General features: G+C 40.4%; 1 protein-coding gene across 2 annotated transcripts in view; it reads left to right on the top strand.

Moving 5' to 3' along the window:
- Positions 1–14,009, top strand: part of LOC131232224 (folate-biopterin transporter 1, chloroplastic) — a 73,753-nt gene extending 59,744 nt beyond the window's left edge. For both annotated transcript variants that reach the window (XM_058228422.1, XM_058228421.1), the window contains exons 7-9: positions 2,153–2,321; positions 2,425–2,517; positions 13,201–14,009. In XM_058228422.1, the coding sequence (XP_058084405.1) occupies positions 2,153–2,321; positions 2,425–2,517; positions 13,201–13,503 (565 nt within the window). In that variant the 3' untranslated portion in view covers positions 13,504–14,009. The remainder of the gene's footprint in view (positions 1–2,152; positions 2,322–2,424; positions 2,518–13,200) is intronic.
- Positions 14,010–18,009: the final 4,000 nt, after the last annotated feature.

Raw genomic sequence — 18,009 nt, 5'->3', positions numbered from 1 at the left:
GCCGTGCCATGCATACACCAGTTTGATCATCAAGTGACTCTGGTCATCAGGTGGGCTAAGAAAAAACAAAACAACATTCCACATTCGGTTCTGCGCACCTAATGACTAAGGGCCATGGCACATACTAAGTGGGGCCAACCTGATTAAATGCCCATGTTGGCATATGGCGAGAGAGGGATCGAGCCTCCATAATTCTTCACAAGCATGTTGTATTGCTTGGATTGGCATCGTCATCCGATCTACGACTTCTTGTGGACTATTAGTGCAAGGTACTCGCGGCTGGTTTTTCGAAGACTTAAGCATAATCAAACTGCTGAAATCTCAAGATTTCTTAGATTTTGCTGAAATCATTATCATTTGAGAAGTCGTTTCATGCCGATCATCTCCTCCTGATAGGATTTTCATGCGTAATTGGTATTCTTTTGACATAAAGACTACCCAAAATTAGAAATCATTCCAATCCAATAAATCAGGACAGGAGGAGACCCCTCAGGATGAAGAATCATTGCCCATTTCTTGTGGGGACGTGATCATGGCTAATCCGATGATAACCCATACCAAAAATCATATTTTGATAGGTCAATTCACATCTGACCAACGGTCCTATAGGCTTTTTGGCCTGGCAATAAAATGCAAGGATAAGAGACTAACAACAACAAAGATTTGGATATTCAAAGAATGACAATATTTTTTACAAAATATCAATTCGTCATCAGATGGCCCACATATGTTTCACAGAACATCAATGTCATCAGATGGGCCACATATGCCTAACCACGTGCATAGGTTAAAAATTCTTGTCCTTTTTCCAATAACCGCAAGAGTTCAAGCCATATTCCTTGACTATTGACATAGAACAGGAGATGATTTCCTACCAGTTGAGGAGTTTGCATAGGTGATGGGGAAGATGTCACGATCTCCGGGCTGAGAATCCATTGTAGGAGGGAAGAAATAGGTACCATGATCAGGGTATGATTTGTCATTACATGCAATACACGATTTTGCAATAACATGCAAGACAGGAAAATTATAATATCATGCAAGGCAAGAAAATTGCAATAACATGCAATACAAACCATCAGGGAAGAAGATGGTTCGAATCATCAAAAGAACAAAACATCCCTTTGTAACTACCTGCTTTTGATTGGAGATGCTGCGGAAACTGCCGATGACCAGCTTATAGACAAGCTCCGAAGCCGTATACTGTCGACCATGGAAACAAGGAAGAAACACGGCATGAATGAAGGGATTTCCGATAACCAAAGGCCGGATGAGAAGAAATACAAAGAGAACTGTACCAATGAAAGTATCCGACCGTTGTCGTCTTACCTTATTGGAGTGAAAATGCGGGAGAACGCAGTTTGGTCCCTCGATGAAGAAGACACAATGGTGGAAAATCTGTTTTAAAGGCCTCTGTTGCCCACGTTCGTGCTCCAATGCTCCTGCGGACCACGGCTCTTTCCGGTGTCAGGTCTGCTGCATTGATATCTCATATCGATTTACCTGCAGCGACATGTTGTTTCAGGCGGCTACTTTACTCTGAAACACTGCCATTTCAGAGGCTACAGTAGTGCATGTATTTACGGCTATATTCAAACACTTGTTAGAAGTCATAATGACTTATTTACAGCCGAATGACGGTATTTCAGAAAACCAAACAGGCCCTTAGAGATCTTTACCTTTTAAAAAAAAATTTTAAAAATTAAAAATTAAAAATAATAATAATAATAATAATAAACGTATTGTAGATCTTGATCTCTAATGCATAATCACTATTAACATGAACTCATTATTTATCAGAGATCTTGATCTCTGGTACATAATTTCTGTTTACCAAAATGAGATAACTCATTTTTAGGCGTCTACCAAACAGGGTCTTAGGTTTAAATCCTATTGTAGCTTGATGGAATAAAAATTCATATCTTGTTTCTACACCGTCTGGTATGAATCCCAAGCCTATACATGCCCTTCAATTCTGTAAAAGGGTTAATGTGTTAGTTTTGACAGTTGCTTGCTGCTATATGTTGACCTCCAACAGTTTCAATTATTATTTTGTGCACATTGTTTCCTCCTTTGCTTACCATTCAGTTTTCTCTTTAGAGAATCTTTATTTTGTTGTAAACAATTTTTTGTTGTTTCTTTTGAATTTCAGCACAAATAAACTTGGTTTTACTCCAGAATTTTTAGGACGTGTCAAGCTTGTTACTTCAGTGGCATCATTGCTAGGTGTTGGACTGTATAATGGGTTCCTGAAGAATGTTCCATTGCGAAAAATTTTCCTCTTGACAACCATTATAGGTGCAGCTCTTGGGATGACACAGGTGCTTACCATTCATTTATCTCAGTTTCATTAATGATATTTGAGAAATCTTTGATCTGGATGTCATTGTCTAACCATTGACAATAGTTCATATTATTGCTCAGGTTTTCCTTGTTACTGGATTAAATCGGCAATTCGGTGTGAGTGATGAGTGGTTTGCTATGGGAGATTCTTTGATCATAACAGTCCTTGGTCAGGTGATTGATTGCCTTGACTTGAATATTAGATAATTTTCTATACCATGAATGAACACAGCTTTCAAGGATATCAGTTATTGTTGCATACATTAAGCTTTGGTTACTTCACTGTGACTGGACAACAAATATATACCATCACCCCTGAGATTTAGAATTTTAGAGGAGAATGTGTCATATAGGCACTCTAAAAATTAGCCATTCCACAGAATAATTGACACGTGAGCATTTGTTACCACCCGGTGATCTCATGCTGTTGATGAGGTTTTTTGCCTAGATGTTCTTGCATATTGCCTAACTTTATGAAAAAATGTTTGTAAAATTTGCTCTTTAGGCACAGAAAGAATAGTTACCACACCCACATGCATATAGAGAGTAGACAGAGCAGATTCCTCTTTTTAAAAAATCCAAATTTCCATCTTAGAATGGAGTTTGCTTGTTGAGCCTGAATGCTTTGAGTTATGATTTCATTAGCAAATGTGTTAGTATGCAAGTCCAGAGTTGTATGAAGGCACACAGAGATTAGTGTGGAACAAAAATGTTGACCATAGCATACTTTGCCTGCTACAGGCATTGAACTGGACCCAAACTGAATGATACTTGTCACCTGTGTTAAGTGGAGTTCAAAAATGGTAGATTATCAAAGTTAATAAGGTTTTACTTAAACTAATTTTCAGAACATTTTATTCTTATGTTCATTTTCTTATCTTTTTATATGATGGGCTCTTTATTAATGTTTCTTGTAACTACTATTGGAAGTTGGGTAGCGTGAAGAAGGGGTTCAAACTTCTCTTTTTTTAATGCAAAGTTGGGAATTACCGTCTTCATACCTCACCTTGCTGTTGGGCATTGGGAAACCAGCAAAACGCCTTTGGGATTCCATCACCCAAGGATGGAAAGGAAATTACTCATTTACAACACATTTACAGTTGGCATGGAAAATCAAACATGCCTTTTTAGGAACCTATTTCTCCTCCACTGGCTGCTTCTTCTTAAGAGCCTCTGAGGTTAGATACGGTCGGGTCAAAAATCCCTAGCACCACCTCTCTATTGGTAGAGGGATTATCTCCCCTACGCTAGCACAAGGGCCCTGGAGATTGCCGAGCCATTTCATTCACCAAAACCTGCACCTCTCTATTTCTGAGCTCGAGGTCAAATCTTGCTCTTTGAACTACGAGCTTCCTCCCTCTGAAGCTATCCCCATGCAACAATGTCATTGTTCTTACCAATTCCTCTTCCGAGCTCATCTTGACAAAGGTGAAGCCCCAATAGGTCTGTCCCTTAGTAGCACGACCTCCATCACTGCACCCACTCTCCCAAACACCCTAGAGAAGTTGATTGGGAGACAACCCTCCAAGAATCCCTCAATGTAAAGGATTGGGTAGTATAATAATGGGGCCTTCCTTCCTACTTTCTTCTCCAGACCTGATTTCCTCTTCCCAACAGCCTCCCAAGGATCACCATCCTCTTCCTCTGATACCTATTCCAGTCCCAACGAAGCTACAACCTTAGCGTTTCCTCCTGCTGTCCTTATAAGCTTCCTGTTCGCTACCGACTGTGAACTACTCAGCTTCTTGGCGATGTCTGACCCCCTCAACGTATCTTGCTTCTGTCTCCACATTTTCCAACTCTCCAAGTTGAAGAATATAGATTTTGCAGGGTTTAGTCGATTTTTAAAGATTCTATAAGGTTTAACCAACTGTGAAATTTTGAGCCAGTTGGCTAGTGGAGTCTCCAAGTCAAACACATCATATTCGAGAGGCTCCCCACATGCTTCAACCTAGCAAAAAAGCATGGCCACCAAAATCCAGTGTTCACACCCTCTTACCCCCATTCAATTTTTTCTTTTCTTTTACAAAGCCCAAGCATCCTATTGACAAGGGGAGATTGCTAGCCCATTAAAAGCCCAAAAAATGAGCCCCATACTAGCACATTAAAACCCCCAAAAATTAGCCCAAGGAAAAAAAAGAACCATCTTGCCAATTAAAACTTCAAAAATTAGCCCTATTCCAACTCATTAAAACAAAATAAAAATAAATAAATCAACCCCATTCCAACCCATTATAAAAGTAAATAAATAAATAAACAGCCCCATTCCAGCCCATTAAAAGCCCTATCCCAGCCTATTAAAAGCTCCCAAAATCAGCCATATTCCAATTCAAATCCAGCCCCATTAAAAAAGAAAAAAGAAACTGCCAAATATTTTATCCCTCGCTTTGCCAATGTCACCTCTTGAGACATGTCTGCCAGTAATGGTCACATCTATCGAGAGAGGTTTATTGATCAACAACAAAACAATTGTATCACCGAGTTATTCGTAAGAGTAGCCAACCTGGAAACCGTTGTTGACCAGCTACGTGGAGAATAACATGGAGACCCACTTGATGGTAACCCAAATCTGCAACCAGGGTTCCAGCCTGAATCTTTGGTGAATCAATATGGAATTGGTCCTTAGGAGTCTATTTATGACTTCTCTTTGCAGAGAGAGCCCATGACGCCTCGATAGAGATGCCCACCCAAGAAAGATATCATCAAGAAAGTATGAGTTGAAGTTTTAGACTTCACGGGTCGCCTTGATGCAAAGACTTTTGTCGATTGGATTACAACGCTTGAAGATTATTTTTCTATGGTATGCCATGGTTGATGTCCAACGAGTGGCCTTTGTTAAGGTCAAGCTGAAGGGCCCAATATGAATCTTATAGAGGAGCATTGACGACAACCATCTTATCATGGTTTGCCCTACTATCACCAGGGGTGTTGACATGAAAGAGAAGCTGGAAAGTAAGTATTTGCCTTCAAACTATATGGATACCCTCCTCCAAGAACTCCTTTCATTCAAACAAGGAACTTTATTGGTGGATCACTATACTAAGAAGTTCAGTGAGCTTTTTGTTCATTGTAAGCTTGTAAACAGACCGTACAACTAACCACTACCGGGCAAGGTTATGGTAAGAGATCCAACGTGAGATGGCTATGTATGATTTTGAGTCAATCAACAATATTCATCGAAAGGCTCGAAGAGTTGAACAACAGTTGCGGCAGCACACTCTTTGACGCTTAGGCTCTCCAGCCTAGGAATCTTTTGTGAGAAAAGGTCTGGATCCACATCTTAATCGGACTTCACCCTAGGGATACCGACCACCTTACTACCAATCGTGCCCACAGATGTAGACTCCGCTAAGGCAACCATAACCTTGCATCACCCTCCACCACAATATTCATATTAAAGGCAACCAGCACTATAAGGACATGACACCAAAGGGTGAGGTCCTATTCCTAATCCTCCTCGAGAATGTCGTGATGATGACTGCTTCGTTGTGGACAAATATGACATTTTTCTAATAAGTGTTTACAAGATTGGAACCCCCATTACTGCAGTAATGAGGACCCCCTACTACCTGGACGGTCATGAGTATTACAACGAGTGCATCGAGATGGAATGACCCTATATAGAGCCTATATCACAGATGTAGTACCCTCCCTCCCCCCAGCTGAAATTGCGGTCAAATCTAAGGTTGAAGGTCTCACTCTTATCATATGTTGCTTCCTTACCATCACCAAGGAGGAAGAAGAAGATTGGCGATAAACCATTGTTTTCTGTACATGGGTAAAATGTCAGGGTAAGTTATGTAGTATGATCATCAATGGGGACAATGCAATGAACATCGTTTCTTAAGTGGTGATTGATAAGCTCAAATTGCCAACCGAAAGGCGTCCAATATCACACAAGGTTACATGGGTTGATGACACTACCATCCCCGTAACTCGAAGATGTGTGGTGTCCGTTAAATTGGCATTTATGAGGACGGCATTTGGTGTGACATAATTCCGATGACTGTCACCCACATCCATCTCAGTCGACCTTGGATTTTTGACCAAAAGGTACAAAGCAACGGTGACGCTAACACACACATTTTCCTCTAACAAGGTCATTGTATCCATCTTTGCCCGTTGCAGTCTATGTTGCCTCCATCTACGCCCCTATCGCCAACATCAGCTACTCTTCTCAACTTCTGTATTCTCACCATGTAGAAGTTTGAGGAAGAAAGAAAGGAGAAAGGCATAATGTCCGTTAGTCACAAAACAAGTGTAGGAACTTATTACTGATCAGGATGAGCCTATTCCTAATGAAGTCAAATCCATGCTCCATGACTTCCAAGATTTGGCCTCTGATGATCTGCCCAAGGAGTTGCCTTTGTTGCAGGATATCCAACATGCCATAGATTTGGTTCTCGGAGCATCCTTACCTAACTTACTAGTACATTGAATGAGTCCAATTAAGTTGAAGCATCAGGTTGATGAGTTGCTAAAAAGGAGCTATATCCGAGAGAGTCTAAGCTTATGTATTGTGCCAACACTTCTTATACCCAAGAAGGATGGAATATGGTGTTTGTATGTGGACAACTGAACGATTGATAAAATCATAGTGAAGTACAAGTTCTTCCTTCCTCAGCTTGATGTTGGACTTGATGTCAAGTACTAACATCTTTTCCAAGATTGATCTTCGTCATGGGTACCACTAGATCTACATCTGACTTGCTGATGAATAGAAGAAGACATTTAAGATGACGGATGGTCTTTACAAGTGGTCGACATGCCATTCAGTCTCATAAACGCGCCTAGAACTTTCATGCATGTCATGACCCAGTTGTTACATCCCTTTATTGGCAAGTTTCTCATTGTCTATTTTGAGGACATCCTTATATACAATAAGTCGAAGGAGCACCTCAATCACCTGGGTCTTATCTTCGGAGTCCTTCACCGCGAGCGCTGCTACATTAACCTTAAAAAGTGTACCTTCATGAGTACATCCGTGATCTTCTTAGGGTACATTGTCTCATTAGAGGTGGACCTGCCAAGGTGAAAGCCATCGTTGATTGGCTGACACCTACCACTATCTCTGAAGTTCATAGTTTCCATGGCCTTGCTACATTATACATACGCTTTCTAGGAAACGTCAGCAGCATCATGGCTCCAATCACCGATTACATGAAATAAAGAGAATTTCAATGGACAAGTGCAGTAATAAGAGAGTTTGGTATGATCAAACATAAGATGGCCGAAGCTCAAATTTGCACCTTTTAGATTTTGAGAAGGTATTTGAGGTGAGTTGCAAGCTTCTAACGTCAACATTGGTGGAGTTCTTGGTTAGGAAGGCCATCTAATGGCCTTCTTTAGCGAAAAAGCTCTTTGAAGCAAAGCAATGGTACTCTACTTATGACTTGGGAGTTTTTGCCATTGTTCTAACTCTACAACATTGGCATCACTATTTGGTTGGCAAGGAATTTGTCATATACTATGATTATGAAGCTCATGAGTATCTAAACTTTCAACAGAAGATGAGTGCTCGTTGTGTCAAGTGAAGGGCTTACCTTCCACAGTTCTCCTTTATCATCCGCCACAAGGCTAGTAAGGCAGTCAGGTTGCTGATGCATTAAGTTGTTGTGCGCATTATTGTATTTGTCATTGATGTTTGTCATTGATCCAGAATTTGAAGAAATACAATGTGAGTATGTCGACGATAAGGATTTCAGATGTATTTATACAAATGTTCTAGTGGAGAACATGTGAGACACCTATATTTTAGCATTTGTAAGATTACTTGTTCCGAAAGACACAACTTTGCCTACCCAATACATCCATCTACTAATGTTTTGTGAGGGAGTGACACGCTAGTAGGTCCTAGGAACGATTACGGTGCGATTACAAGTCCCGAGAATGATTAGGGAGCAATTACAGGGTCCGGGAATGATTTCGGTTCAAGTATAGGTCTTGGGAACGATTATGGTGCGATTACAGGTCCGGGGGAATGATTACGGTGCGATTATAAGTCTCGGGAACGATTATGGTGCGATTACAGGTCCTAAGAACGATTTCGGTGTGTTTATAGGTCCCGAGAATGATTTCGGTGTGGTTACAAGTTTTGGAAATGATTACGATGGGATTACAGGTCCTGAGAATGATTACGATGCAATTACAAGTCCTTGGAACGATTTCAGTGTGATTAATGGTCCCGGGAACGATTACGGTGCAATTATATGTCTTGGGAACAACTTTGGTACAATTACAAGGCTAGGGAACGATTACAATGTGATTACAAGTCCCCGTAACGAATACGGTGGGATTATAGATCTTAGGAATGATTTTCGTGCATTTATAGGTCCCAGGAATGATTGTGTAGTGGTCACTTGGGCTGTTATAAGACTCTAGCCCTCATTGTGGATATATACTTTTGGCCTCATTTAAAATCAGATGCCTTAAAGATTTGCCAGTTATGTAGGGTTTGCCAACTTGCTAAGGGTTGAAAGAAAAATAGTGGATTATATCAACCATTGCCTATCCCGCATGCTCCGTGGGAAGATCTTATCATGGACTTCATCCTGGGTTTGCCAAAGACCGCTCGGAAAGTTGATTCGATATTTCTGGTGGTTGACCGATTTTCAATGATGGCTCGTTTCATACTACGCCTAAATACAGTAGATGCTCTCAAGATTGCTCAATTATTTTTTCGAGAGGTCGTTCGTCTTCAGGCGCTTTCGAAGACAATTGTGTCACATCGTGATCCCAAGTTCATGAGTTATTTTTAGAAAACCTTTTGGGCAACAATGAAAATCAAGCTTCATTTCTCTTATGTCCACTACCCTCAGACCGTTGGTCAAACGGAAGTGGTCAACCATAGATTGGGCAAGTGATTATAACTCAGTCATGTCATCTTTTGAAGCAGTAATTGGTATATGACTGCATCTCCTAGTCAATTTGGTTCCTCTACCAGTAGAGTTGAGACCAAGTGAGAAGATTAATGACTTCATTCGTCATACTGATGATGGTATCAAAGAACATATTCGTGATGTGGGACCATTCAAAATCATAAAAAGATTTAGTGTCAATGCTTATATTTTAGATCTCTCATTAGATTTATCTATCAATCATACTTTCAATGTGTAAGATCTTTCTATCTATTGTGCACCATACTGATGATGGTATCAAAGAACAACCTATCATACTTCTAACCGTTTTGCCCCCTATAGATGTGATCATTGATGTTCTTGACAATCAAATTGTCTTCACACGCCAATGTGGTTACGAGAAATTTCTCATCCATTGGCAAGGTCGACCTCTCTCTGATGCTACATAGATCACACCTATAGACTTCCAGCACCTGAATCCTGACCTCTATGAGCAATACCAAGCCATTAACTCACCCAAGTCGAGTTCTTTCATGCCGGAGAGGATTGATGCAGGCTGATCTGGTCTCAAGATCCATGGGTTAGGCCCAAGCCTAAGCCTATAATTGGCCACAATGAGGAGTTCATATCCTCCTAGTTAGGTAGCTAGCTATGCAAAATCAATCAGCTTGCATGTAATAGAATCTCATTAGCAGTGTTCAAAGTATCGGTATCACTACAAGTTTCGCTAGTCAGGGATAGGGAAACAATATCGATATCGCCAATAATATCACTGATAACAAAAAATGTGAGAAAACGGCGGAATTTTCAATGAAACTTCAGGAGATGCTAAAATACACTTATTTGCATATTTAAGAATAAAAAATTTGCAAAAAGAATATATACACAATAAGTTTCCATTTGAAATAGATTTTTTTTAATAAACAAACTTTCTGTGATATCTCTACGTTGGCAATATTATTGAAATATCGTTGATGCACTTGTGATACAAGCATCACCTAGAATTTACATAGTCGAAAATATTGGCGATATCAATACATTAGCAACACAAGCGACTCTTGGAATTTTCACAATTGAAAATATTGGCAATATCAATTCGTTGGCGGTACTTAGCAATACATTGTTGATGCTTGGAATTTCTAATACTACCGGTGTTATCGGTATCGCTAGGTGTTATCGATACCGGTGTTATTGGTATCTCTAGGTGTTATCGATATCGCCAAGCTGGGGATAATAATATCGGAGATATTTCGATAATATCGGAGATAATTCAAACAATGCTCATTAGGTATCTCTTATCCATTAAGTATCTTTCATATTTACCTTTTCATTTTTGCATAAATCATTAGTTGTCAATGACATTAAGAATCTTCCTTATTTGTGCGTCTAAAAGCTTATTTAAGGGCCTGGCATGAATTGTATCAAGGCACCTTGAAAGTGAATGAAAATCCTAGTTAGTGTTTCTACTTTGTTTACAATTCTTGTGCTTAGTTTGGAGGTGCCCACGTTTAGGCAGATCCTTCCCATCGATCGGTTGTGCCACTATGTTTTCCAGGACTTGGTGATGAGGAAAATGATTGGGACTTGTCGTAAAGCGGATAGTTTCTACCTTCTAGATAATGTTGGTTCTCCTTCAGCATTGCAGTCAAGTACTAACTTAGTATGAATCATAATAATTCCCAGGTTAGACTGTGGCATAGACATTTGTCTTTTCAGTCATTGAAGTTGTTATTTCCATACTTGAAGTCAGTTTTGAGTCAATCTATAATTTGAACTTTGTAAGTTGTGCAAGCATTGTAAACCAACTTTTTCCTCAAGTTTGAATAAAAGATTGTTTTAGTTTCATTTTGATGTGTGGGGACCTGCTCCTATTGTATCCATGGATGGCTATTGATATTTCATTTCTTTTGTGGATGATTTCTCCCACTGCACCTGGTTGTATCACATGAAGGCTTGTGGTGAAGTACCACACATTATTAAAAGGTCTCATAAGATGGTACTCACCCAGTTTGAGAAGAAAATAAAAATATTTCAGTCAGAAAATGCTCGGGAATACTATGAAGGTATATTACAGGGTTATTTAGAAGAGTATGGGATGATTCATCAAACCACTTGTTCGTACACTCGTCAGTAGAATGGACCCAATCTGCTTTAAACATGTGTAGCATCTTATCAGTTGTTTTAGTCTGCCAATCCACTAACAACCAATCCATTTCTTTCATAATCCCTAATACAAAACCATGAAGAATCAAGATTATCTTCCGCCAACCCATTTTTCAAGTTGCATCATGAATTGTTTCCATAATTGTAGAGTGGGTGTTGTAAATGGAAGGGCTTTAGGGCTATTTGAATATGGGATGCATTGAATTGGATAGGATGGCCCTGTCCATGTAATTTGAAGTAGGAGGGGAGAGGAAAGTGCCAGCTAAGGTGGTCTTTTAGGCTGTTTTGCTTCAGCTACTTATGTCTCAAGTAGCTGATCTCTCTCTCTCTCTCTCTCTCTCTCTCTCTCTCTCAGCCAAAAAACCCCAACATAAAAAGTAAATAAATTCCAACTCAAATAAAGTGGTCCCAAATGTGGACCCATATTACTTAAAAGCAAACAGTGCGAAATGGGAGTCCATGATGGATGAGAAAATCAGACGGTCCAAAACCCCAAATTCAGGAGGAAATCCCTTACCTTATCTTCTTCTCCTTATTCTTCAAGGACCTAATCAGCGGGTACCAGAGAGAAGAAGAGTTTGAGACAGAGAAATGGGAGTGGGATCGAGAGATATGTTGCAGGAGAAATAGGGTTTGAGAGGGGTTGCCATGGCTGTAGTGGCTGCTCCCAGCGGCGGCCATGGTCATCGCTGCCACAACTGACGAAGGGAGGAGCAAAAGGGATGAGAGAGAGAGAGAGAGGCGGTGGCCATGGTGGCTGCTGCTACCGGCCGGCCTCCCCATCTCCTCCCCCCCCCTCCAAAAAAAAAAAGCAATACTTTTAAACTCAAGGCCAGGTGTTCAACAACTCTTAAATTGGCATTTTACCAAGCTAACTTTTGTCACATAAGCTACTAACCAAATAAGCAGCTTATTAGTGTGTATTCAAACACGCCCTTGGTGTATTGGTTTTGGCTGAGGCCATTTTGTAGAAGAAAAACATGTCCTTTAGGATACACAATTGAAGATGTTAGGATTCTCCCTAGTCCGAACAGGCTCTTAAGAATGACCAATTACAGGGTCCTGAGCCTCAAGAAATGTATGGTTTGCTGAGTCACGATACTCTGCGCATGTGGTGTCATTGGTTTGGCGGTCTGGAATGTTGATCTGATGGGTTCTGTGATCGGTGGCCAACGACCCTGAAAGTATCCATGTTTGGAAGATCCTAAACCCTCCATAAGTGACCAACAGAGGGACAATGAAAAGAATACAGCAAGGGTGGCAAAAGTAGTGCAAAGATTGAAGAGTAGCATCTTTGAATCTGGTAGATTTCAGGGAATCCTCATCTTTGCTGGCCCCCATCATATCAACTGTCTGGATCACTGGGTGATGGGCCCCACATGTATGAACTCCTATGCCTCACCAAATGATACATTTGCTAATGTTCAGGACCCTACAATTGGTCATGTCTTTAGCAATATCGGGGTTAAACAAATGTTGCCTCATTCAAACTAAAGATTCAGCAAGTTGTTTGCAATAGCTACAAATTCTATACACCTTAATTCATGTGACAGATTCATACACTACTTGTCAACAATGTGCATAAATTACATTGCATTCAACTGATTGATATTTATTTAAATGGTCTTCAAATGCATAGTTTTGTTTTGATTTCTGTGACAACCTCGTATCGTATGATGTTTCTGCAATTTTGTTGAAATGATTTGTAACCTACAGCAATAAGTACTCAATAAATAAATAAAAATGCTTGAAATACTAAAAACTAGTCTTAACTAGTTATTTAGAAAATAGTTATTGAGTTGGTGGCCAAACAAATAATAATGTATGGTTCCTGCAGGCATCATTCATGCCAGTTCTAGTATTGGCTGCAAAATTATGCCCGGAGGGTATGGAAGCCACACTCTTTGCCACGCTCATGTCCATTTCAAATGGAGGCAGTGTCACCGGAGGACTGTTGGGTGCTGGTCTGACTCAGCTTTTCGGTATAACTAAGGACAGTTTCGATAACTTGGCAATCTTAATAGTTCTATGCAATCTCAGCTCATTGTTGCCACTGCCACTCCTCAAACTCCTTCCCAGAGAAAACCCAGGTGCTATGTCGGAAGGGAACACAGACACCCAGGCAACCAAGTCGAATTGAGGTGAGAACTTAATTATACTTTTTTTTTCCTGATGACACGCCAATCCACTTGTTGTATCATGAGAATGTGGGCATCATGATTTTGCCTCATCAACTGTAACTTGTCACAGAATGAAGAATGGATATATAATTTTTTCCAACAAAAAAAAGGTTACGAAAAAACATATACAAATTGTAGTTTTGCATATATGTATGTATTATACTATGCAGAATACACACACATGATCAACCAGTGTGGGTGTAGATATCAACTCCCTACCAGCATGTGTGTGCATGCGTGTGTGCGTACAATCCCTAGGGTCAGAATCATGTAGGAAATTTCCTTTGACACCATACTGTGAAAGTTAAATGGATGCAATACAAATGCCCATTAATTAGATTAAAAATGGCTCCTATGTGCTTTCATGAGGCATAGTTTTAGCAAGTTGAAACGCTAGTTGCGTATAAACTTTTGCTCCCGCATATATAGATACTAGAGATGAAAGCTCTATTTTGCTTCGCTTACATATGATATGAAAAAGTTCATTATCATCATTTTGAAATTGTTTCAATTGATATTTATTGTATATTATCTTTAAACCTTGTGCATATATCTGTTTTTTTTCTTTCTGAATGTGATCATAGTTTTTACTTTATGCATATATGTTTTGCAGCACCGACGTTGGTACTGTACTGATGGAAAAGTTCTGTGGGCCCCGCCATGATCCATGTTGTCCATCCATGTTGCTAGTTAATTTTAAGGCATGAGCCCAAAAATGAGACAGATCCATATATCAGCTGGACCACACCACAGGAAACAGTGGTGATTGAACACCCACCATTAAAAACTTCCAAGGGCCCACTGTAGTGTTTATTTGCCTCCTAATCTGTTCATTAGGTCACACATATCTGGATGAAGGGAAAACACACGTATCAGCTTGACTTTTGTAACCCCAAGAAGTTTTTAATAGTAGGTGTTCCATCACCAATGTTTCCTTTGATGTGGTCCACCTGAGACTTGGATCTGCCTCATTTTTCCCAGTCTTGCCCTAAAATGAGCTAGAAAATTGGATGGACGGCTTGGATAAAACATGTACATCATGGTGGGCCCAATGAACTTTTCAAATAGCACTCAGGAGCCAAGAATGCACTGCCATCCGCATTACAAGCATTGGAAACGAGTTCACTCGATGCTTGATGGTGTGTTCTCCCCAGAAATTGGGACCTCCTAAAAAGGTCTGTGAGATTTTGGAACTCGGGTGGGTCACACTTTCTGGTACAGTGACAATTCATGAATAAAACCTATAAAATCACTTGGTGGGCCCACGTGAGTTCTGAAATGGCTTGAAATTTCGTTTGTACCTTCATCCCAGTGGCGTGAACACAAGAAACGGGTCAAATAGCTGATAGAAATTTTGGTGTTCCCCACATGCCAACACTGGACATCTACTCTCAAATGTATCCTGTGGTGTAGGTCACCTAAGTCATGGATCTGGCTGTTTTTGGGACCTTGGACCTTGCGATGGGGGCACCACTGATGGTGCGGATTAGATGTCTAGACCCTACACACACACACACACACACACACACACACACGGAAACGCTCACCTGCGAACCAGTTCGTACGTGTTACATACAAACTTTTTTGATATATATATATTACATCAGATGTGTCAGCCCCTTGGCCCAAAAATGATTCAAGTGGGCCATGGGAGTGAATACAGTGTCAAGGGGGGCTCTCATCCTCCAAATTGTTTCCCCATCGAAGATTCAGGTAGAGCACACGAGTGAAAGCAGTGCCAAGGGGGACTCCCACCCTCCAAATTCTTTCCCTATCCAAGATTCCGGAAGACCACACGAGTTAAAACAGTGTGAAGGGAGATTCAGGAAGATCACACGAGTTAAAACAGTATGAAGGGGACGCACACCCTCCAAAAATTATTTCCCTTCGTCTGGCCCACCTCAATCACGTATAAGGCTGATTTTTGGGCCAAATTTTAGTGTTTCATGTAATGGTTGGAGTGGATTTCATATAATCATCACAGGAGCCCTAAAAAAATTAATGATGGACGTCTCTCCTCTCAACTGATTCCTTTAGTATGGCCCACCCGAAAAAAACATTTCAGCCTGATATTTTGGCCTTAGGACCTAATTTGAAATCACGCATCTGATGGTTGAAATGGATTTTGGAAATGTGTTGGAGCCAGCCGAACTTCACATCCCTTCATCTAAATAGAGATAAATGCTTTTCATGTCACTGGATTTAATGTAACCGAGTTATGCCATTTACCTAGGAAATGGGTACCCCCGACTTGATTTTTTTTTTATTTAAAAAAAAAAAAAAAAAATTCTACACCTATCATCAACTGTGACCAAATTTGAGTCCCAGGGTTAAAACCCAGCCCATCTATGATTCAGGTGGATCACACGATTGGAAGCAGTGTACAAGATAATGTCCACCCTCCAAGCAGTTTCTCTCGGTGTCACCCACATAGATTCCCTATGGCCTAATTTTGGCTCCCATGCATTGGAATGGATTTCATATAGAAGTCATGGAAGGCCTCGTAAAAATTCAATAGTAGTTGTTCCCTCTCCCATTGTTTCTCTGGGTATGTCCTACCTGAATCACGAATCTGCTTGGTTTTTGAGCCCTACGGCTAAATTACCATTACGGACATAACGGTTATAGTGAATTTCACGAACGCATCACAGTGGGGCCCACCCTGTGTATGTTCACCTCCGTCCACACCAAGGTCTCCTGTGTTGCAGTTGGACCATAAATCTGAGTTGCAAAGCAATGTGATTTTTTGTCTAGCCTTTTATCAAAGCCAGATTAAGGGACTGTATGGCTTAGATTGATTAGTGGACAAAACATCATCAACTTTTATTACTCAATCATGGCCATTTTATTTGTACGTGGGGCTCAATTGATTAGTGGACAAAACATCAACGACTTTCATGCATCTATGAAGAATCAATAGATAAATTAGAGTAGAAAGAAATTGAAGGAAGATTCGAACCAAAGTCTTTTTAATAGAGACATACTAGAGATGTTTTAATAATTCAAAATTTATTACTTAGTGTTTTTAAAACTGTTGGAACCGTTACCCAAAAAATGCACGAATGTACATGATAGTGCTACTGCCGTGTTAGCACCTCGTCTCTCCAGTTCCCTCTTAAAAAAAAAAAAAAAAAAAAAAAAAACTAGCTTTTTTTTTGTTACACACGCACTCAACACCCCACACACCCATGCAGTCATACCATGGGATTTCACCACAATGGGTACTTGAACCCATGACTTCAGTGTTGAAAGAGTCTATCACTTAGTCATGAGAAAGGACCCATCTAAAAAAAAAAAAAACAGCTGATTGGACCTGTGATTTGGTCCACTTTTGTTGAGTTGTATCCAGTCAGCTGATATCTTTTAGGCTAACTTTCCGGGCCCTGTTATGGCATGATCAAGTGAAGCCTCAGCTAGTTTCCGTGAGGTTCGGCTCGAAATCCTACTGAGCTTCGAGTTCACGGACTTTAAGAACTGTTATTGGGACGTGGGCAGGTGTCTAATGGTGGAGAGCTGATCAGGTGAGACGCCGACCTCACCTAAGACTGTGCGGCCCTTAGGTGGGGTCACCGGGGGGCCACCTTGATGTATTTTTTATGTATCCACGCTGTCTATCATTTCAGGGCATTATTCCAAAAATCAAGCAGATCCAATTATCAGGTGGACCATATCATAAGAAACAGTCGTGACTGATCAGTAATGGGCCACAAAAGTATGAGATCAAGCTGATATTTGTTTTTTTACCTTCATCCAGGCTTATGTGACCTTCTCAACAGATTGGATGGTAAATAGACACTATAGAAACATTAAGGTGTGCCCAAGAAGTTTTTTATGGTAGGACGGTCAATCACCACTGTTTCCTATGGTATGGTCCACCTGATAATTGGATCTGCTGTTTTTTTTAGAAAAAATAATGCTCTGAAATGATCTGGAAAAACTGATGTACAGCATGGATACATAATACATGCATCAAGGTAGGCCCCACGGTAAGGGCCGCACCATCCTAAGTGAAGCCCGGGTCTCACCTAATCCGCTCTCATAAGTGTGCATGTCATGCGGCTGCGTGGTAAGAGGTGGGATCTAGATAAGATTATTTTAAGAGGATAAAATCAGTTACGATGTTTACGCAAGATCTGATGCAATAGCTAGAAAGACCACACGTGTCAACACTATTATTTGGAAGATCACATGGAATCTTTACCAATACGATCTCATAAGGAACATGGTAGAAAGATAAGGTGATCGTTGCTGGAACACGAGCTACTCTTAAATCTTCTCGTGTACACACATGGTGAAGAATGATATGCTATAATTAATATAATGGTCTAAAAAAAGTGTGCACGATAGCAGGGCTAGTCGGTGCAAATTCTTCTCATTACAAATGACAGAATATAAACAGGTCACAACACTAATCTGATTATGCAGCAACGATCACCTTACCAATAAGATCGTGGAAGGCAACCCTA

Source organism: Magnolia sinica, chromosome 18 (assembly GCF_029962835.1).
Source record: "Magnolia sinica isolate HGM2019 chromosome 18, MsV1, whole genome shotgun sequence".
Taxonomy (NCBI): Eukaryota; Viridiplantae; Streptophyta; class Magnoliopsida; order Magnoliales; family Magnoliaceae; genus Magnolia; species Magnolia sinica.
This window is presented reverse-complemented; position numbering and strand designations above follow the sequence as displayed.